The sequence below is a fragment of the Cryptotermes secundus genome, unplaced genomic scaffold (assembly GCF_002891405.2).
Source record: "Cryptotermes secundus unplaced genomic scaffold, Csec_1.0 scaffold1316, whole genome shotgun sequence".
Taxonomy (NCBI): Eukaryota; Metazoa; Arthropoda; class Insecta; order Blattodea; family Kalotermitidae; genus Cryptotermes; species Cryptotermes secundus.
In genome coordinates this window covers 231,649-255,319 of record NW_019732003.1, presented here as the reverse complement: position 1 = coordinate 255,319, position 23,671 = coordinate 231,649, and the positions used below count along the sequence as shown (strand labels likewise).

Genomic DNA, 23,671 nt, shown 5'->3' with positions numbered 1-23,671 from the left:
ACGAACATTAAAGCCTCTAAAATTGTTGCTGCAATGACCATAATGTTACTTAATGCCCAAACCAATCATAGTGGAACTTGGTATGTGTAACATAACACCTAAGCACATTTCAGTGGCATGCATCAGGTCCCTCTCATCAGTAATATCAACACTGTAGCCTGTCAGATTGTTGAGGTAATACCCTTGATATTACTCAGATGCCTGAACTGATCATCATGAGACTTGGTATGTATATCATGCCACCTGAGATGTTGTCAACAGCATACTTAAAACATCTTGCCATTAGTAGCACCAGCACTACAACCTCTCACACTGTGAAAGTAATAGTATTACCTGAATGTCCAAATCAGTCTTTATGAACCATGGTATGTTTATCATGCCATCTGAGACCATCTCAGTGGTGTACCTCATAAGTCACTCCCATCACTGCAGCCTCCCAAACTATATTTTTTATTGACTTCATTACACATACATGCAGTATTAAAGTTTTCATTCTACCTGTATCAGATACTCAAATTACAGTGAAAGTAAAGTAAGCAATTAGATCTTCCCAGAACTTCTTGTATATTATTAAGACAATCTCACGGCCATGAACCACATTTTTATAGGGTTCACATCCTTCATCTCATATTTTTACAAGAGTGCTTCAATAACGATCACTTGGAAGTCTTTTGAAAAGCAACTTTTCAGTATGATTTCCATTCTGTATTTTCTCTTTCTTTTAACCGTCAGATTTTGATAGGAATATGATACATTTTTTATACACTGTAGCTGACCAACTTCTCACAATCCATTTATTTTGTTGTTTCTTACTGGCATGATTTTCCTATACATTAATTTTCATCTTATTGTATGTGTTCCTCCATGACTGATAACTTGACTGAAATGTTAAATACAATGAAGTAGTGAGATTCTTATGTTGGAAAAAGGAATGACAAAGATTCTCTCCTCATCGCACTATTGGTCACACCATATCATAGGTTGCTGTTAATTTTTCATATTGAGACTAACGTTATGTATTGAAACATTCTCATTCAGTATTTGTGTTTATGCTCTTTATTGTGTTCAGATATGCGCTCGGTGGTGCACTTACTGTGAGGGTGATTCAATGTTAACCTGGTCTGCATTTCTTTTTTCTTGAGAACATGGACACCAGAAAAGGAAAACTTTTTTATGGACAATTGGAGGTAACACTGCACCCACTGCCTGGCAGGTGACCATCTCCACTTCTATGCATTAGAGCTAGTGTAAGATGGCACCCCTAGTGCAGAACAGCACTCCTAGTGCACTTCCTGGTGAAGGAGGAAGTGAAACCAGCAGAAATTCTTTGTAGGTTACATTCAGATTATGGAGAAGAGACCCTATTATGTGAAAGAGCCTCTGATTGGTGCAGTAAGTTTTCTGAAGGCCATATAGGAGCCTTGAATGTACCACATGCTCATTTTCATCCAACTGATTCATAAGGAGTGATACATGTTGATTTTCATCCACATGGTATAATAGTTAATGCGCAGTATTACAGTAACCTCTTTTGCAGTGATGTGCACCAAATGATTTGGAAAGAAAGACCTATGAAACTGTCAGAGAAGATCACCCTGCTGCATGACAACACTCATCTTCATAACAAGAATTTGATGGTGGCATAGACAACAGTGGGCTGGGAAATCATGAGCCACTCTCCTTGCAACCATGACAGTCCCCAGTGATTTTCATTAGCTTAGACCAATGAAGGTTCATGATGAACACAGTGCTCTGAAGTGGCTGTGCAGTCAGCAGAAAACCTTTTATGCTGCTGGCATCAGTAATTTGCCAGGGTGATGGAAAAAAAATGTGTTAATGTAAAGGGAGAATATCTTGAAAATGAGGAGCAGACTGGGGATTCTGCCACATGTATTCTTTCTGTTCAAGAAAAAATGAAGTCCAAGTCAACCTTGAACCACTCTTGTATTCACTAGAAAAATTTATTATGACAAATTTTATATAATGAACACAATAAAACATACTGCTTCCTGCTGATGCTAATTATCATTAACTTGCAACAGAATGAGCTAATTAAACTGAAAATCCCCTTTCATATACTGTTACTTGTCTCCTTAAATTACCACAGTTCTTGGTGACTATAATATTTTTTCAGGCATAGTGCAGACAGTTAATATTTTGCTATTGCCGAACTTTTAATTCAGTTGAGATAATTGTATAGTGATTTTTTTTTTAATAAATTAACTCTTGAAGATTAAAATAGTAAGTAACCCATGTCTACCTCGCAAGTAGTTTGCCTGTGGGGCCCTTGCAGGGTTGACAGTTGTGGAAACATGGATTAGTATGATGGCAAAATACATGAACCCCCGCTCACTCCCCCCCCCCTGTTTTGCACCATACCCATTTGTTTCTTGGTTATTCTGAATTGTGTTTATTATGTCAGTACCACATTTGATGAAAGAAATTTTGTTGCAAAACTGGTCACTACATTCAGCCTGTTTACATCATAGCACATTCATTTCAACCTTATTCCATATCATAATCATATCATAATATCATAATCAGTGCTATTACAGTTCTTAATGCATGGTGAAAGGTAAAGCAAAAGTAAAGCTATCCCTGTAACAGGCCGTGGAGGCCCATAGGGTTGTGAGATGTTGAGGTTCCCACATTTTCTAGACAGTTGGCTCATAGATGGTGGCAAGGTTGTCAGCCTTACATGCTGGCTGCCCTTATATTCCTGGTACTCATTTCTGTTAGAGGCTGAATCGACCCCAAGGCCATAGTGCGGCTGGAAGTATTAGGTCGATTGAAAAAATTCCAATGACCTCATGGGCACTTGAACCCACAACCTTCCGGCTTGTAGCATAGTGCCTCAACCAACTATGCTACTGCATGCCTCTTCTCAGTGTATGGTGGCTTGTACAATCTGTATATGTGTGTGTATATATATATACACACACACACACACATATATATATATATATATATATATATATATATGTAATAGGCTGTTCCTCCTGTGTTGAATTGTAGTGCTGTTGTTTTGATGTGAGGAGAACTCAGATATGTAAACATCTTACAATGCTTGATAGTAGCAACAGATGGCATTAATCATCAAATGACTAGATATCTTTACTTAAAGTGTTCAAATATAAAGGAGATGTGGGAATGAAGTGAAGGGAATGTTAGTAAATCATGCAAATAAGAGGGATAGGAAAGGGAGATCATGAAAGTATGAATGGTTCAAAGGGAAGGCAGCACAGGGGTAAAGAAACTATTTTAATGGAAAGGAGAGGGGAAAAGGAGGCAGAAATGGAATGATGTTAGGATGGACAAATACAAAGAATGGGAAAGGAATGCAGGATAAAGAAGAGAATGGGATAAGATTATGAGACTTCCCATGAATTTTCAAGGGGCATTACACTAGCAACAAAACAAGTCATTTTCTGGATTTTTCCATACAGATTTTATCGCCATTCTCTTATCACTTCACTGTAAGTGTTATACTTGATATGCAATTCCTACTGCCAGTCACAGTGACTGCGTGGTCTAAGGCATGAAATGTCTTTGTCTGCTGAAACACTGAGAATGTGGGTTCGAATCCCATGCAAGGCATGGATGTTTGTGTTTGTGTGTAAGTAGTGGCCTTGTGATGGGCTAATCCCCTATCCAAGGAGTCCTACCAAGATTAAGAAACTGAAGTGAAACAAGTGTTTCACGGATGTCATATGCCCCAAGTGGGAGCAACAAGAATAGACAAATAATACCTAGTGTAATCAAGAAATAACATGACATTAAGTACAGTTGTGGTCTCTCAGTTATTGTTTCAAGCCACTTAAGGGAACAGTGCAAATTGCTGTATGCTGAATGGTGTTGGTATATATGATTCTGTATTAAAATAATCCATGTGTGTCTGACATAGCAATAAAAGCAGCGAATGATTGTAATTTATCAGATTATCTGTCACTGTTGCATTAAGTGAATAAGCATTATTTTTTCAGGAAGCTGTGACTGGTAAAGGATAGAAGTCTTAAATATATAGATTTATGTTATTGTGTTGTGGTGGTCTTATTTTCGTTAAAACCTGCCCCAGAGTCACTCTTCACTATAAACCCATTTTTTACACTTTCATGGTGGAACCCTGGCCTGCATAGTGAAATGCTAGTATTGTAACTGCCAGAGATATAGCACAGGACTGTTCATAGCAGCACTTGACATGTGGTTAAGGTCATTACGTAAGAATGTTGGAAATGGGATGTACAGGTTAAAACTGGCTCTAATTTTGAAACTGACTTATCCCTTTGAATCCAGATCAACTCATTAATGCTAATTAGGGAAACTCTGTTTATTCTGAATCATGTAGAACACAAATATGTAGTTCTTACTGTTAAGGCCGGTGGCACATGTAGTAAGTTATGAGCCTNCAACATAATCTACATACCAGACACATATCAACGATGTAGATGTTGATAATACGAAGAATGTGACATTGTGTTTTTAAATGTTAAATTTTAGACCGGGTTCAGTGTGGCAGCAACGTTAAGAGTATACACCTGATGATGGCCGATAGAGGCCGAAACATGTAGTGTAGAAAGAACAAGATCAAAGACATATAATATATATTGTTTGCACTTGGGACGGAATTTGTATCATTTATCGTATAGAGTGCAACAGGATGCTTAAATATAATATTATGAGCCTTAGGGTTAAAACGTTGGTTAGACAGAAAATGAAATATAATGCCATTGTTTTATTTTTCAGTACAAAATCAACTGTGTGTTACATTTTGCAGCACTGAAAGCTGTTGGAGAATCTGTTTCTATGCCTCTCAACTACTACAGAAATAATGTTGGTGGATCAATTACATTGTTAGAGGTAGAGTATAGAAGTGCTTCCTACAAGATGATTGAGTTTAGCATTTGTCTATTATGGAGTATAGGAGTATAAACTATTGGTTAAAAAAAAAAGAAGTAAAGCTATCCCCGTACCAGGCTGTGAAGGCCCATAGAGTTGTGAGACGTTGAGGGTCCCATATTGTCTAGAAAATTGGCTCAAAGATGGCGGTAAGGCTGTCAGCCCTACGCGCTGGCCGCGCTTTACTCCCCAGGAAAATTATTTAATTAATTCCTGGTACTCATTTCTGTTAGAGGCTGAGTGCCTAGTGCGGCTGAAAGGATTAGGTAAAGTAATATAAACATTGGTACAAAATAAGATTGTCACTATACCTCCCCAATTATATTTATTACCCTTCCATATGCTTATTGCTGCCAGTTCACATGCATACTTCTCTGCATGTGTTATGTTCAGCAGCTTCTCCCCTCTTTATCCTGGAGTTCGAAGGGAACAATCACTGCATTTGTCCCTGGTTCCATCTTTGTGTTCTTAGTGCTCCCCAGATGGAATATGGTGTCCAAGCTTTGAGCATTACTCAAGAAAATTCAGTATCTCCAAAATAAATATTTAATAACAGTTAATAATAATAGAAAAATAAATAAGACTTAAACCATTACATTAGTGCTTAAGACGTGCATATGAAACAAATCTGCGTCCTTGACCACCTTGGTTATTCCAGACTGAAACCCAATATAAAAAATATACATTAAGTAGTCACACAGAACCATCTAACCTACCCCAGACCTAGAAAATGGCCTCACATAACATTCCAAGACAACCCAGATCACAATATTACCCCTGTTATTCAGCCATGCAACAACAATAAATGAGGCAGCAGCAAGCCCAAATAAATAATAATATAATACCAAACAAAACTTGTTACAACATCTCCAGGTGAATACAGAAACTTACTGTTGAAATGAGGAGGCCCGTTTCCATCAACAGCCAGAGCAAAGAAGCCAAACCATTTAGACATCCCAGTCGAAACAGAATTTAGTGACCTGTTTTACCCAACTGCTTAAAAGCAAAGAGTGCTCTCTTAAATCACCCCAAACCGTTTCTAAACAAGGGAGGAAGGGGAAATCACGTGGTATGTGGAATTATGGGATAACAGTAAATGACTGATGTCACAGATGCTGGGGGGGATATGAAGCAACTCCTGAGCCATCCGAACATAGACATGACTCATTGTATGAGGTCCAATCTACTTACGTCAAAAGGGTTTGTGCCTGATGCACTAGAAAAGATAATATTTCACTTGTATCTAAGCACCATGTTGTAAGAGACATGGAGATGAACCTCCATTGTTCCAGACCTCAAGAGTGGATGGAAGTGAGGTCACACTCCTGCCAAGTGTAGCAACCATAAGAGAAACTGAGGTTTATTCATTTAAGGTGTTGGGTGTGTTATAAAGGTTTATGTTTGCTTTATTTATACTGAATATTATGAGGCAGTGATAAGGTAGAACTTTTCAGAGATTGGATTGGATTGTTCTACTTCATGCTGATAAGTCTATCCATTTTATTGTGATCTTTAGGCATAGTAATATTTCACTGTATTGAAATGGCTCAGGGACATTTTCTTCATAATTCAGTCATGTTTTCTTATAATATATGTTGAATAGTACGTACATGTTCTTGGATTACAGCATAAACCCATATTTTCCTTTGATTGTTGCTGATTACATGTTGCCTTACCAGAGGTCCCACATTTCCACTTCTTCGTTACATTATTTCCAATGACTGAAATGGTTTCATAATGTTTGTACACAGTGTAAGTTAAATCCAGGTAGGACAATCAAATGGAGTTAAACTGGAGAGTTTGATGGCCATCTTATGAATTTAACAGATTTTACTGTAGTGCCATCTGACACTATGAAAACATGGGTAATGTGACTTTAAAATTGCCTAATTTTGATGTTCGCAATGGAAAATACTCTTTTTATGTAACAGATCAGGTGAACTGAATAAATCGTTTTATTCATGTGTGCTACAAAGCAAATGCGAATTTGGTTCACGTCTATAGGGCTATTCATATTTACCATTAAGTTAGGAAGAAAAACATCATCTTATGCCATTCAGTATGTACTCCATGTATGAGATTCACTTATAATTAATTATTCAGGGAGTCTAGAAGTACCCATAAATGAATGTGTTTGTGGATACAAATTATGAACTTTTGCAGTGGATATGACTGTTAATGACCTCATTTACTATGACCTAGAATGGATGTTGTGTGTATTTTTTCTTCTGAAAAGTTTTATCATTGCCAATACTTAACTGGATTTTTTAAGTTTTGCATTTACCTGGCCTTCCTGAATGAACTTAATGGTCTATATGTAGGAAACCCTGAGAGAAGACAGAATGTGCAAGTTTTTGTAGCTTCAGTTATTCTTTAAATTAAACATTGCAAATTTTTAATCTGTAACTCAAGACTAATTTGAGTGATGTTCAAAATTTGGTAGAGGCATTACTGAGGATAGTATTGGCTGCTTTTTGTTGTAACTGCCATGTGTTTGTATGTAAAAATTTATCTGTTGTCTGTGAACCGTTTCAGTAACATGTGATCATCTGTTCATATGGGGTATAATTAACGAACAGTTCTGTAAAAATGGAAAACTTACTGGTTTTTTTTTTTTTGTGTGATAGCAGACTACTATATTACAAGTAGTTACTATAGGATTCTGACGATGGTGTATAACACACAGAGATATTGGGTTTTTGGACTTTATCCATCGTCCTGGTTTTAAGATAACTAAGAAAAAAACAACGTTTCGGAAACTGGATCTGTTTCCGTCTTCGGGTGAGGGAAAGAGCTAGCCTCAATCACTGGATTGAGGCTAGCTCTTTCTGAGGGACCCAACAGAATAGGTGTTTTCCCTCACCTGAGGACGGAAACAGATCCTGTTTCTGAAATGTCGTGTTTTTCTTAGTTATCTTAAAACCAGGACAATGGATAAAGTCCGAAAACCCAATATCTCTGTGTACTGTATTACATATTATTGAACTGGGGCAAGTAGTACCAGTTTAAACAGTAATTGCTTTATTCTGTATCCTTGGTTTATTTCCATAGTATATTTAATATGTACTATACAGACATTCTCATCTTGAATATTAGGAAAGTTTGAATATTTTGTTAATAATATAGTTTCCCTGCTTTCTTGCAGGTAATGAAAGCGCACAATGTGAAGAAGATGGTTTATTCTTCTTCTGCTACTGTGTATGGAACACCTCAGAAACTTCCTCTCACAGAGGATCACCCAACAGGTTTAGGATGCACCAATCCTTATGGCAAATCCAAGCACTTTGTTGAAGAGATTCTCAAAGATTTAGTTAAATCTGATGATGCATGGTCTGTGATTTCACTACGGTACTTCAACCCTGTTGGAGCTCATGAATCTGGGAAGATTGGAGAAGATCCAAAGGGAATTCCTAACAACATCATGCCTTACATTGCACAAGTAGCTGTTGGTAGAAGAAAGGATCTTAAGGTGTTTGGCAACGATTACAACACGCCTGATGGAACAGGTGGGTCTGTTCTCAAGAAACCAGAAGTCCAGTGTCCTTGGTCTCAGGAGAGTGGATGGAACATGTACCATATATTTAACTGTTCTGCATTACAACCACAAAATTATTTCCAGTAGACCAGTACTCCTGTTGAAGTACAGTTACCTGCAGTGTCTAGGTAGTAAACAAGATGAACAGCTAAATCTTAAGGAATAGCTCTAGTATTATGAATGCATGCTTCTACAGACAGTTTATATCAGTTTGCCTTTCTTAACCCTTAATACATGCTATGTCTACAACATTCTTACCCATGCATGCCAATTTTTTTTTAGAAAGTTTGTCAAGAAAATGTATTGATAAAGTGAAAATAAGTGTTTCTTTAAACCTGAAAATGGAGGCAGCGTGTTCCTCCAAAAATCTGGTATCTTCATACAACACTACAGTGTCACAACCCAGATGGCCACAGTGTACACTCACTGCCATAGAAACCTCAAAACTCTCATTAGTATCCCTCCACAATATGAGTCTACTGATGGGTTTTGTGTGACCAGGTTACAGCATTGTTTTGCTGCTGTGACATTTACAGATGTGAGCAACAAGCTGCATGCTTTCAGTAACTGGTACCTTACTGGCATTAAAAGTGATTCAGTATGTTTGTCAAAATATGGGAACAGTATTTTAGCTTCATTTCTATGCTTTGCATCCTGTTGTATATATCTCTTACTATTGTAAATTTGTCCGTCAGTCACAACAATTCTACACTTCAGTGAATAAGTGATAGGCCCGATGTCGATAAAATCAGTTAGTTTATTGGACTGGATTACAGCATTTAAATATGTTGAAATATTTATTCAAATAAGGTTTATTTGTTCTATACTGGTATGCTTTTGCATATTGGTGCTTTATTTTAAGGTGCTGTTTCCTGGTTTCCTAGAAATGGATTTTGTATGATGTTAATATACCATAGATTAGAGTTATGAATATTTATTTAGTGTGTGTGTGCGTGTATATATATATGTGTATATTGTTAATGTGTAGTTTCATTGCTTCTTCAGATGTGGTGTACCCCATTATGTTGCTGGTTCTCATTTAGGTACTATCAGGAATATTACAGTATGGGAGGGTGGAGGAAGAAGTTTCAAAAACAAATCGTATGCAGTATATGTGCAGCACTGTCCCTACCCCATCCCACCCATAAAAACCCTTGTATATAATAAGATAACCTTTAGAGAATAAGAATAATTTTAAAATAAATCTTATTAATTTTAATACATATTTCTATATATTTAAATATTTTAGTTCTACATAAAGGCTTTATGTAATAAGACTAACAACAATGGATACATTGTGACACACAGTCCAGTAATGACTGTAGATACGTTTTACACCTGACAATGACCGTTAACAACTGAAACATGTAGCACATAAGAAACATCCAATAAACTAACTGATTTTACTGATATTTTAGGCTATCAGTTGCAATTAACAGACAAATTTATAATAGTACAGTGTTTTGTTTGCCAAGTAGGTGTCAGAAAAAAAAATTACAGACTGGGAGATCCGAGACATAGCGTGATGTAGTCTGCTTCAATATACTCATCCATAGCAGTCAGAAAATTAAGCTGCAAGTAGACAAGCAAATATGCATACTGTCTTTTATTAGGGACTAGAAGCCAATTTGATTGGTAGTTGAATTTATTAGATACTACTCCTCTTAGCCACATTTTTATTAGCCTTCATCATCTACAAATAACTACAGCACATTCCAAGTCTTGCAGATTAGCTGTATCTTCATGTACTTTTTGCTTGGTTACAGCTTCTAGTAACAGGGATTCTCTCCCTGCGCTTGATCTTGAAGGCTCTGGCTTTGGTTTCAAGTAAATAGCTGCTGCTCTTCACCAGCACAGTCATTCTTGGTTCTGTACCCAGTGAGACCCATGACCATATTTTTCTGTCCCATGACACTGACTGAGTTGGGAGACTGACTCCTGTCTCGCTGTGGTCAGCTGGTTAGGTAGATGGTGCTGGCTGTCATCACCACAGTCATTTTTGGTTCCAAGTCCCACAGGACTCACGAGTGTGGGAGTTGTCTGGCTCTAGGTCTCGCTGGCCCTCTTTGTACAGCTATGTATTGAACTTGCCAGAAAACACTGCCTCAACAGATACTCTGCTCTTGTGTGCATGCTGGTTGCTACAGAAATATGTTTTAAGAGGCTGTTCTGTATCACTGGATGTCTCTGCAACACTTCTTTGACTCCAGGATTCTGACTTCTAGGCTTCATGTCACAGTACATTATGTAGTGTATGTGTTCATGTGTACACATATCATGAGATGGTTATCCTGTAATAACATTTGGAATAATATTTATAAAGTATGATATATTTATTTCATTACTGGCCTTTAAATGCCATAGATTTTAAATTTGTATCTCAAAATGGTATTCATATAACTTGTATGCTTCACATTTTGATTGTATGTCAATAATTTGTGAACTGTTGTAGACAGAAATTTGGCATTGTGATATGTCATAGGTAGCTCACATATTTAGTTGGTATGTCTTTTCTTCTTCCTCTTTAACCTCCTCTTTTGTAGTGGTAGGGAAGTCAGCATGCTACATGTGAAGATGCATATGAAGTATAGAGATTTGCAGCCCAAATTGAAATATCATGGCCATATTAATGAAGTGAGGTATCACTTGTCCACTTGTTTCCATTTCTAATGCAACATAAACTTTTATTTCAAATTACCATTACAGTCACATTTAAATTTCCTCACATGTCATTAGAATCATATTTAATTTTACTGATTTGGCCCTATAGGGCCATCCTGAGGCAACTATTAATCAATGGAAACTGTTGTGCATCAGCATGCATATCAATATATTACATACTTCTTTTGGCTTATTTTGGACTTCACCCATCGTCCGGTATATAAAAAAGACAAAAAACCACAACGTTTCGGAGACTGGATCTGTCTCCGTCTTCAGGCGTATAGGGAAGGTTTAACCTACTCAGTTGGGCCCCTTAGAAAGAGCTAGTCCAAAATAAGCCAAAAGAAGTACAGTATACACCATCGTCAGAATCCTTTCAAGTCTATCCAATATATTACATGCTACTAGTGCATGTCATCGTTTGAGAATGTATGCCCACACTACATTCACACCCCTCATATTGCGGTGTCCATGCTGTGGTCCCTTTGTGCATAGCTGTCCCTAGTCTGGTATATATCCCTTATATTGATTATATTCTATTATGAAGTGAGGTATGAAATAGAATTTGAAACTATTTTTATGCCTTGAGGAATTCCAGCTGTAATTTAACATGATATTCAAGCTTAAATTCTTTGGTATTAACTGAGCTTGAAATACATCCATGAAATGGCCTTGTCATAATGGACTCACTCTGTACCTCTTGTTTTCATGCTGATTTTGACTTGGAATACCAACTTCCACTTATACAGTGTATTGCCATTAAGAATTGTTATTATCCTCTCAGAGAAGTGTCAGTAGCACATGACATCTGTTAACATATTACTGTGACTTTATTTTTGGATAGGAGTGGGGAGATCAGAATAGATGCCCAGAGTGACCTCCCCATGTAAATTTACAAATGTGTGGGGGTAGGAGAATTGAGCACTAATCATAAGAAACCTTAATTTGAAGAGATTTAGCACTGAGATAGTAAGAGTGAACATTAAGTTACAAAGCATGTACTGTACTGTGTGCAGCTATTTCGTAGTATAGATTCCAGTGCATGGAGTTCTCAGAGATAGCACAAAGGGTTTGTTCTGATGTACAGTTTGTTCAATTCTCATCTTATTTCTAATTTTCTACAAAATTTACTTCAGAAGAATGTTATATATTTTGAAGTATTTGTCACCATACAAAATTTCAGACCTTAGTGTGAAGTTATGTCACCCTTGCCATGTTCTTGACAATAAATGTAAGGTAAACTGCTCTGTTCCTAAGCACATAGCATATACAGGGTCTGAAGGTTTCATACATGTGTGACCTTGGAACCTGATGGAATTCAGTAGTCATCCTCACATTTCAGTAAATTCACTCCAAAGGAAAGGGCCTAAGGTGCCCACTGAATATGAGGCTGACAAATAAAATTTGTAGCAGTGTGGTGTCCTTCATTTGTGTTCTTCATTCCAGAGCTTAAGTAATTTTGTTAGAAAGTCATTAGGGGGTGAGGTATCATAAGTCCATTTTCTCACGGGGTGAAATAGTCTAAAAATGGTAAAACTTAATTTTGCATGATACATATTGAAACATTTCACAAAATGGAAGAATAACGTTGATACTCTGAAACATAAAACAGGCCTTCACAAACTTTCGTAATATCTGGAAGTCACTGTCAAAAACTAGGAGCCTGAGTAAAGAAAAAAAGTGAGTGAAAACTTCACTCTCTTTTTTTAACAAAATGATAGTTGAAATGCCTACATGTATGTAATACCACAGTCATTTCCTTTCATGCTTAGGGTCTAGGGTATGAGGAGAGGCATGATTGAGGTGTGGTAGAACATAGGAGACACCGTGTCATAGTCATTTACTGGCTGTTATATAGCAATGGCCCACATGTCTACCGGCCATTGCCTAGCCAAAGCTGCCTCCTCTCACTCCACTCTTCCGCCTTTCATCCATTATGTCACATTATGAAAGGAATAAATGAAAGTAAGTGCCATGAAATGTTGAAATGCCATGGTGATTTGGCAGCTGAGGTATGTGCAGGCCTGATGTAATAGATGCAGTTTAATTTTATTAATTGTAAGCCTTTTCATTTACTTATTCTCCCTCCCCCTTTACATATATTTTCCTAATTGTGGATTTCATTGTTATTATTTCTGGTTGTAAGTATTTCTTTGACAGAGAAGTATTGTATAAATACGAGCTGTCACCACAGCTATATATAAAGTTGCATCTAACATGATAACACAGAGTGTCTAGCATTACTTGCAGTATTTGACAAATTAAGTTAAGAAAAACATAATGTAAATAAGCTAGAGGAAAATTTTTAAGTATTAATTTTCATAATATTTAGGAGTCAATTTTACAGAGACCTTTAGTAAAAGACTACCCTTTTCTGTTCTGTGTCTCTTCTGTGTTTGCAGTTTTTTTGTTTAGCATTCTACAGTATTATTTGAAGGTCACAGGGGTTCTACACACACATTTTCTTAGCGTTTTCATTAGGTATTTTATTTCTGTTGAGGAAAGGCGTTTGTGAAAGGTTTGGACAAGTGGTGCCCACCGTAACGTAAGTAACATCATAATTGCTTGTTTCAGGGGTTCGGGACTATGTTCATATTCAAGATCTAGCTATGGGACATGTTGCAGCACTAACCAAGATTCTGACTCCAAATTTCTCTGGGTGGAAAGTATACAATTTGGGAACAGGTAGTGGTTTATCAGTTCTGCAGCTGGTTAAGGCATTTGAAGTGGCATCAGGACAAAAAGTGCCTTACGAGATAGTAGGGAGACGTCCTGGAGATATTGATGCTTCTTATGCAGATGTCTCATTGGCTAAGAAGGAACTTTGTTGGGAGGCCACAAAAGATGTTCTTGATATGTGTAAGTAGTTCATATCATTTTTAGGGGTCAGTGCCACATGCTTGATCTATTCCTAGCACATCATGGATTTCTTGTGAGAAAAAATAAGTTTTGACCCCAGGAAGACTGCATGGATCAATGCAGTTGTGTTCCAGATTTTGCTATTTCCTGAGTTATTAACATTTTGCGGACTGGCGATTTAAATATTTAAATCACCCTGGCAACCAGCATTTTTATACCTACTACCCTAACTTGTGCACTGTTCACTTCAAAAATTAATATAAAATCTAATTAATTTTATGAACTAAAATTTTTGGAGAACACTTACCAATGCTAGAAGTGCTTGAGAGCGTGATATTTCTGGAAACATTCCCCTTTGTGAAGTGGCATTACACAGAACTTGCAAATATAGATAAACTCCTTTTTTTTAGAACTGTGCAAACATGGCATTGCCTAGAAGGATGCTTCCCCTTGGAATGTTCACTCTTAACAATTTTCACAAGGGTAGGTTTCCGCATATCACCCAAGAGTCGCCCAGGGGTGTCCACATGAGGCCTACGTGGGGTGGGAGTTGATGGGCTAGGTCGCACTAAGTCTGTCTGACTCTTGTTCTGCCGCCACCATCTGGTCTGTAGCCCAAGCCTTTGGCACATTCATCAGAAATGCTTTGTATTTCAATTTTGAATCAGGGTTTAGATTTTTGTAAACCAAAAAGGAATTGAAAATGGCACAATTTATAAGCCACAAGGCAACTTTCACTTTTATTATCTGTGGCCACAATTCTTTGTTGACCCCTGTCACTTCCACTGTCTGAGTCACTAAATCACTACTCCTCCACGAGGCATGTCAGATAGCTCATTGGAAAACAAGTCAGAGAAATCGCTTTGCCTTCAACCGCTTTTGTCCTTGAAATATATTCCCCTCTACTAACTTCCTGCCTGGTACATAAACAGCTGAAAGGGGCAAAGTTTATTTTCTTTTGGAGTAGGGACCCTAGCCAGCCAGGTCAAGTTACTGAATACCTACCATACATTCCGAAGATTTATTACGCAGTATTCATTGCAGTTGCATGGCGCCAGATCACGGTATAATGTGTTACAACCTAACGTGTCCTAAAATCATGATATCATGCAACCGGTCCGCCACATTTAAAAGCAAAAAGCATGATATCATGTGTCCAGTCCGCAAAGTGTTAACACTTCGCGGACCGGTGATTTAAATATTTAAATCGCCTTAGGGAGTGATGGAATTTTCTTCACCCCTGGATTCCCAGTAAACTGTCCCAAAGCAGGCGTTTTGTCTACTTTTCCCCATGTGGCTGTCCCTGCAATGTTGCTACCCGCACTTTCGTCAGAGCTACTGTCATTTTCACTGTCTGTGGCCACAATTTTTTGTTCGCCCCTGCCACACTCACTATCAGATTGTGAATCACTATCACTAGCAGACTCACAAGGGACGTCAGCTCATCGGAAAACAAGTCAGATATTTCTTGTTCTCCGGGAAAACGCTTGGACCTCAAATTTTCTTTTGGAGTGGGAAAGGAAAACAGTTGGGTTATAAACAGCGGGGTCATGTTACTGACTACGAAGCAAACATTCAAGAGGTCTGTCACACACCAGTCATGTCTGCCTGGCTCCAGTGCAAGGTATAGTGTGTTTCAACATAACGTGTCCAAAAATCATAATAATATGCCACCGGTCCGCAGAGTGTTAAGCATATACAGTATTCCAGGAATTGGCTGTGCTTCCATCTTCAGGTGATTAGTTGTCACTATACTGATAATGGTTTGATGGTTAGCATACAAGTTTGGTCAGAATTACTGGTTTTTCAGACGTAGTCCATTGTCTGGTGTTCTGATAACTAGAAAACACAATGTCTTGGATACTGGATTAGTTTACATCCTCTTGTGTGTGTGGGGGGGGGATGGGGGGGACTATTCTGTTCAGTCTCTTAAAAAGAGCTCAAACACTGTCAGATTCACTATAGCTATTTAATTACCTGAGACGAGGCCAATTCAGAGGGAGATAACAGAAAGTTATGCAATAAAAATTGTGATAAAGCACGAAAATTCTTGGAACTAGGATAGAAATGGAGGCAAAAATTGATGCTACAAACCTAGCGAATAAAACCAAGTTCACGAGCACCAGTGTATAGAGAAAATGATAATTTGTGAATTTGTGATAATATGTGGAGTAAAACCTGAACACTCAAGACTGAAACCTTATAAAAATCCATGAAGAACCTGTCATATCCTATAGATCTTCTCTGAGTTTGTAAACTCATTACTGATAAGGAGGATCCAGATGGGAGAAATGGTTAAGCATGATACATGGGCCGATCCCCCCCCCACCCCATCAAACCTGAGGACAGAAATGGATCCAGTTTCTAAAACGTTGTGTTTCTAGTTTTTATAAAACTGGTCAGTGGACAGAGTCTGAATACCCAGTAATTCTGAGTATTATACACCATTGTCAGAACCCCTTAGAATCTATAAGTTTGGTGTTCAAAATGTTTCAGGTTTGTTCATTATCCCTTTCATTGATATCAAAAATAAAAAATAAACAGTGTACAGTGGGCCACATTTTATTTGGGGATGCATTCCTGAAGAGCTTGCATAATTAAAGACAAGTTTTCTCATAGGAATAACATATGCATGATTTTTGCGATTTTGGGGGGATTCACATTATTTGAAGCCTTGTGCACAAAGTGAGACTTTATTAATATTTTTTGTATCACACTATTTAAAATTTGCATGAAGTGCAACCACACTTTATCAGTATAATGACAACACCATTGCCTGAAAAGGAGGTATAGAGCCAGCTCTCAGAATGCTACATGCTTTAAATATATCTCAAGCAGTGGATAATGTCCAATATAATTTTGGTGTAATGAATTGCCATTGTCACAGTCCTTCACAGGATCAAATCTCTGTGTTGTTTGTGTGTAGGTACAGTCAGGATTTTCAGTTTTCACTGCCATTCATTTACCTTTCCCTTCATCCTCTACTTCTTTTACCAATGTTCTTAATAAATAAACCCTTTCATATTCAGATCATTCATAAAGTAGCACTGACTCAGTTATAGAAGTTGTTGTGAAACTGCGTGCTTTGGGTTCACAGCAAAATCATATAGCATTGCTACACCAGCAGTGGAGCCCTGGCCATTTCATTGGGGTTGAGTGGTTTGCAGGGCATCGCGCTTCAACTTGCTGTAACATTTTCTTTTATAATAGAGTCAGTGAGATGTTCAGACTACCAAGTTGTTGTATATATTGCCACTCATATGGAGTGGCTGTAGACAGGTTTTGGATTGATAATAGGATCTACTGAACTCTTAGAGATTGTAGCTATAAGTAACTATAGTCCTACTGCTAAGTCACGCACTCTGCAGTTCACTACAACACATCCTGAGTCTTCTCAGGCTGCTGTATTCGTTGCTGGGTAGTGGCTTCCAACAGTGGACAGATGTTCATCTTACTCTGGGTTCCTGAACTATCCCAGGCATCAGCTGCCAGCTTCTCAGAGCAACAGCTTACAACATCTGAATCACAGCAGTCCTGTAACTAACTCAGTCACTCACCTGCCGACTCCACTCCACTCACCAAAAAAACTTAGCGTGTGCTGTAGTGATTTGTAAAGTGCGGAGATGGGCAGTAGTGTTATAGTTACAACTTGTAAATGGTCAGTAAATCCAGTCTCCAATCCAAACCCCATCTATAATCACTCATACACGCGATAGTATAAAACATTATTTTGTATGGGTGAACAGAGTAAGATGAATAAGACCTGAAACAGGATGATGCATGATGCCCAAAGGGTCAGTAATTGTAAAGTAACATGAAGTACTTCAAAATGAAGTTCTCTGGATAATTTGGACCTAAGAATGACCTACATGAAGTCAGAAATTGAAGCAATTATGTAATGGACTATGAAGCTATTGGAGCAAATACATATATGGCATGTATAGAAATTGAATTTCCAATTCTTATGAACATATATCAGTCCATTGTATACCCATACAACTTATCTTTACTACTTCGTGTATGAACATTTACTCTTTGCTTCTACAGTAATTCAAAAGCCTGTTTTAGAACAAATACCTCTGTTTCAAATTGCACTACTCTTGTTCAGTGAAGTGTCAGGAAATATTGTCAGAGGGTGCTAAGATAAAGTGAAATTTAATTTAGAATGAGTGCACAATATGATGGTAGTTACTTCTTACCCAAAAATGTCCAAAGTGGTGTGCAGTGTTCAGAAATAGGTGCACAAGTGTTTTTCTTTTCCTGGTGGTTTACTTTATAGTACTTTCAGAATTGAAGACTCTGTAGTATCAGATGGTAGGATAACAGTTAAATTAGAAGTGATTCAGAAGGAACTGGTAGTCAGGGCCTGATTGATTTACTGTCCTTGCATTTGAATGTGGATACTGAAAAAAACGCTAAAAATCTCAGGTTAGCTGAAGAATATTGCCTGCACATTTTAAAAAGTTTTTGCCATGATAGTGCTGCAGCACTGAAGAAGATGGGTTTCTGAAACAGTGTTGCCGCAGATGAAACGCGGGTACATAGTTTTGCCTCAAGAAACAAAGCATGCTATGGTCATACATATTCTTCACAACCAAACAGTTCAAAATTGAACTGTCCGCTGGAAAGATTGTCACTGTTCTGTGACATCTATGGTCCTTTGGATTTGTATTTCCATGAATATAGGAGAATAGTTATAAGAGCTTCTAAGTCAAGTCTTTTTCATTACTTTGAAACCAAGAAGTTGTTCTGTAATGATAGGAGTTATCCTGCCGCAGGACTCTGCTCATCCTGCTGTATTAAGGATTGCCACATCTGCTATATATCCATTTAGCATAGTTGGTTCAGGCACTCTGCTACAAGCCGGAATGTCATGGGTTTGAGTCTAGATGAGGTCATTGGATTTTTCAGTTGACCTAATCGCTCGGTCTCCATTATGGCCCTGGGGTCGACTCAGTCTCTAACAGAAATGAGTACCAGGAATATCCCTGGGGGTACAGGGCAGCCGGCACATAAGACCAGTTTTCTATAAAATGTGGGAACCTCGACAATTTGCAACCCTATGGTCCCCCCATGGCCTGTTACAGGGATAGCTTTACTTTGCTTACTTTATCGCGTATGTTGCCCATTCTGAATTACACATGTTTCAGCCACTTAAATAGCACTCAGAGGGCATACATCCTAAGACAGCGCACACTTTTAAAATTCTCTTTTCCAGAACCACTTATCCTTGTCGAGTCAAAAAGCCCTTTAGTAACTTGAGCAGATGTGCTGCAGTGGGAGAGGAATACATACAGTGAAGAGCAATGTTACATTCACATTTCTGAAACAGACGGATTTTGGGGTTTATTTAATTTCATCTAACTTATTGATTTATGGTTGAATCTTAAATATCCTGCTAGTCATAAAATTACCACTTCGTTCTACTGCCGTCTTTTCCACTCTTGTTCAGAATTTATCTCATGGATTTCTGTAACACAGAGAAGCTTCCAGTTTTATAATTTTTATAGAAAATCACTTCTGTTCACTTCTTTGCATCTGAGAGTACTCAGTTAGTGTAGATTTACAATTAGGGATAGCTTGGTGCAGACTGTCCTTGCTGTGGGGTAGTGTGCAGTGTGGAGGTGAGTGTATGGATAAAATGTGTAACCATGTTTAATGAATTATTTTGCTTTTTGCAGGCAGAGATACGTGGAAATGGCAATCAACGAATCCAAATGGATATCAAGTATCCAAATGAGAAGGCTGTCTGCAATTTGCAATTAAGGAATATATTTGGAACAGTGACATGAGTAAAATTAACTGAAATAACCATCCAGTAAATGGTGTAAACATTATAAGTGCCTGTCCTCAGTCTCTATACCAAAGAAACATACACATATATGCCAGCAATTTTAAGATGTGTAAGACTAAATTTTAGACTGCTAGAAACATTGGTGGCATGTGTGTCTTCAGTGGCTCATACAAGTAAACCAACTTGTGGTTTCTTACCACATAGTAGGCGAGTACTTCAAAACCAAGCTCAGGCTATAAAGCCAAAGATAACCAGTCTTGCCAAATTATTTAGTTTAAAACTGCAATCTAGTACAAAGCTCTAAAATGTTATTTTATGGTTATATTTATTGTAGTGCAAAATAATGTTTCACAGTATTGTAGTTTATATCTGTTATATGGAAGAGATATCTCTGTTTACTACATAATTTGACATTAATTACTTCACTGTTTCCCCACAAAGTTTATTTGTGGGTTTAATTTTATTCTCAGTAGAGAAGGCAGTTGTTTCCGTAAACACCATTGAACCTTGTAATGAAGACATTGTGCCTGTGTTCTTGGCAAGACCTAACTTTTGAAATATTCAGATGAGCTTTGTCTGGTATAGGGTTAACAAAGTTCTGTTGAATATGGTCCACCCCCTCTATTAGCTTACTTACATTGACAGGCTGTTAATATAATAATATCAGTTCCTTATCTTCAGTTCCTAGACTAATTATGTTCTGTTTGTTTGTGACTTTCCAGATTCGGAATGTTTACAGTGTAGCATTAAATGGTACGTTGATGATAGAGATAGCTTTATGGCAGCGGCTAAATTAGAGTCTTTACATTTAGCATAGTTTTATTAAGATTATATTTTTTTTTTTGGGGTTAATGTGTATTATAAGGGGATGGGTAATTTTATTTAGAGATGTCATTGTGTTCAGTAATAAAGACATTACAAGACTGGAAGCTTAAGTAACTTTGGAAGGGTATGACATACATACAGTTACCTGTATGAGTGACTCTTGATGGGATCTTAGATTGGAGATTAGATTTATTGACAAATTTAACACACAACTCGTAATTACGCTTAATTATGGCACCATCCCTAATTTCCACACTAGAGTACATGCTAAGTCTTTACCAGCTCACAGTGTCTTCACTAATTGTTGCCTGGTAATGGCTTCAACATTGGCTATTTCCCTGCTCCCATGCTCAAGTCCTCTCTGAATGGTAGGTCTCTTCCAACTGAACAAAGTGAAAGTCAGAGTTACTTTATGACAAGCAGTTTACTGCCAATCAGTTCATCTTGATGCCAGGCCCCTGGAGATACACAACCAGAGACTTTTATTCCAACTGAACCCTTCTAGTAATTGTCCTTATGTAACATCCTCTCTGATGAGAAGATGGTTTTGTCTCTTATGAATGTGCTTGGCTCTTTGTCAGGTGTACATTTTGCACATGTAACATGTTGAAAATTCTTCTGTCAGTACAGGCTTTACATAGGAGAGATGACTATCTTATGTATCTTATGCTACAGTGACATTTGAAAGGTCATAAGCTTGTTCACCACCAAGGTTAAGCCTCTTAATATATTTTCTGTGTCTGACTTCACCTTGTCCTATACCATGAACATGTTCCTTCTCATGAAGCAAGAGTATAAGTGTAAGTCATTACTGACCTGATCAGTGACTTATGAAGGGTTAGTTTAATGTTAGCGCCTAAATGCTCACTGTTGAATAGGGAGTAGTTTCTAATAAATGTTCTGAAGGCCTTCGCTTCAATCACATCTATGCGCAGTCTCCATGTAAGCCTTGTATCGAAGATTACACCAAGATAGTACTCATATTTTACATGATTGACAGAGGGGGATATTCCGTCCATTCAGTGTATGATGAGCCTCAGGAAATCTATGTCTATGAGAAAAGTAGATGGCCTGAGTCTTATCTTCATTGATTTTTATGCTCCAATGTTCACACCATGTCTCAGTAGCACTGAGACCTTGCTGTAGCTTTCTGAGAACATAACCCTCTTTTCATTCTGTCACATATACAGGGTGATTCACGAAGTTTTACCCCGGCTTATGGTACATATTCCTGGGGTTATTTCCTGCAAAATTTCCTTATAAACTTGTCGATTTTCAATCGTTACGTAGTAACAATAGATTTTCGAAACGCATCATTGTGAATGCAGCACTATGCTTCAGCTTGGGCGACCATACGTTCCAGTCAGCTATGTCAGCAGATAAGGTAGACTGGTTTGAATGTTGCGCGTAGGTAGATAGGCAGAGCGGTTCATACGCATGCAACGCATTGTGTTGACATGCAGGGAGATATTTTTGAAAATCTTATGTAAATCTAGTCGTCTTCTAAGGCACTGCAGTTTAAAGGAAACAGATTGATAGAAGGGTGTGATATGCAACCATTGGTATGTTTACAGAATGGGATGCTGAAAAGAATGTAATTTTGTGNCCTATTACGTGGCCGTTTTCCGTATTGTCCGATCAAGGCTACATAAGGAGCAGTGAAGGCTATTCACAGTCAGTTGTACTGAGTCAGTCAGTTAGTCCTGGAGCTACCGCTGAGTGAGTCCTCGAGCTACCTCCGAGTTAGTTCCGAGTTAGCCAGCAACTAGTCGTATTCTGGCATTTGGAGTGTACTAATTGTGATACTGCAGATAGCAGTAATCGTAAATCGGTAATTTGGGTGACTGTAAGTGCGAATGTGGAATAAAATTCGCTACATCAAATACGGCGTGAAGTTATTTGTCGCGATATACACCCGACACGTTACAGTATATTAACATTTTTTGTTCCAAATTACCTCAGGAATGCCCTCCCTAAGTGGGGTTAAAACTTCGTGAATCAACCTGTATACAGGTGTCATCAGCAAAGAGACGTAGATGGACACAAGGTGTGTTTGAGTTGCAGCATTTATATATAAACTGTACAATGTTGGGGTCAGGGCAGAACCTTGTGGCACCCCTGCTTGTATATCCCTTGGCATAGACATTTCACCTTCAACTGATACTCTGAATTTTCTCTGAGAAAGGAAAGACCCAATAAGCTTGATTAGACTGATCGAAAATTGTAATGTAGATAATTTATATAGCAAGCCAAGGTGTCATGTTGTATATCAAAGGCCTCTCAATATCCAGGGATACAGCAACCGGAGACATGTTATTACTGAAATTTAAGGTTATGTTCTGTCAGCCTTGTACATTGAAGTGTCGTGCTGTGACGGGCACCAAAAAACCAAACTGGCTTGCATTAAGCATGCCTTTTTCTTTAATGTGCCTTTGGACTATTTTCAGAATACCTTCTTTGAATAGCTTTCCTGTTGTAGACAAGAGGCTAATCAGACATAAATTATAAGGAAATTTTGGGTCCTTACCGGTTTTTTTTGTAAAACTATAAGTTTTGCTTCCTCCCAAGGCTTTGGAAAATGGGATAGCTGAAGGCAGTGATTAAATAAATATGTCGGATGTACGAGGTGTGTTCAAGTTCTAAGGTCTCTGATTTTTTTCTCACACAATAATCATACAAAAAATTTGAAACTTCTGTCACTTTTCAACGTAATCTCCCTGCAGCCATAAACATTTTTCACAACGTTGACGCCATGATTCCGTGGCTGCTGTGAACGCTTCTGTAGGAGTAGGAAATGCCAACTTTGGAGGCGATGCTTTCCACACTCAATCGGTGATCCTCCAAAACAACTTTCTCAACTCGCTCAACCATGTTGTCAGACCGGCTGGTGTGAGGCCGAGATTGTTTTGGTTTGTTTCCACACGACGTTCGGCCTTCTTTGAACTGTCGCGCACCCACGAACGCACATTTCTCACATTCATGACACCATCAGCACGTGTCTCACTCAACTGGCGATGAATTTCAATGGGTGTCACACCACACAAGTGGAGAAAACGAATGATTATTCGCTGTTCTTCTAACGAAAACGTCGCCATTTTAGG

General features: G+C 38.0%; 1 protein-coding gene across 4 annotated transcripts in view; it reads left to right on the top strand.

Moving 5' to 3' along the window:
* LOC111867525 (UDP-glucose 4-epimerase) overlaps positions 1-21,019 on the top strand; it is a 44,512-nt gene extending 23,493 nt beyond the window's left edge. For all 4 annotated transcript variants that reach the window (XM_023857489.2, XM_023857492.2, XM_023857491.2 and 1 more), the window contains 4 exons: positions 4,744-4,857; positions 8,042-8,402; positions 13,667-13,951; positions 19,633-21,019. In XM_023857489.2, coding sequence (XP_023713257.1) covers positions 4,744-4,857; positions 8,042-8,402; positions 13,667-13,951; positions 19,633-19,691 — 819 coding nt within the window. In that variant the 3' untranslated portion in view covers positions 19,692-21,019. The remainder of the gene's footprint in view (positions 1-4,743; positions 4,858-8,041; positions 8,403-13,666; positions 13,952-19,632) is intronic.
* The last annotated feature ends 2,652 nt before the right edge of the window (positions 21,020-23,671 follow it).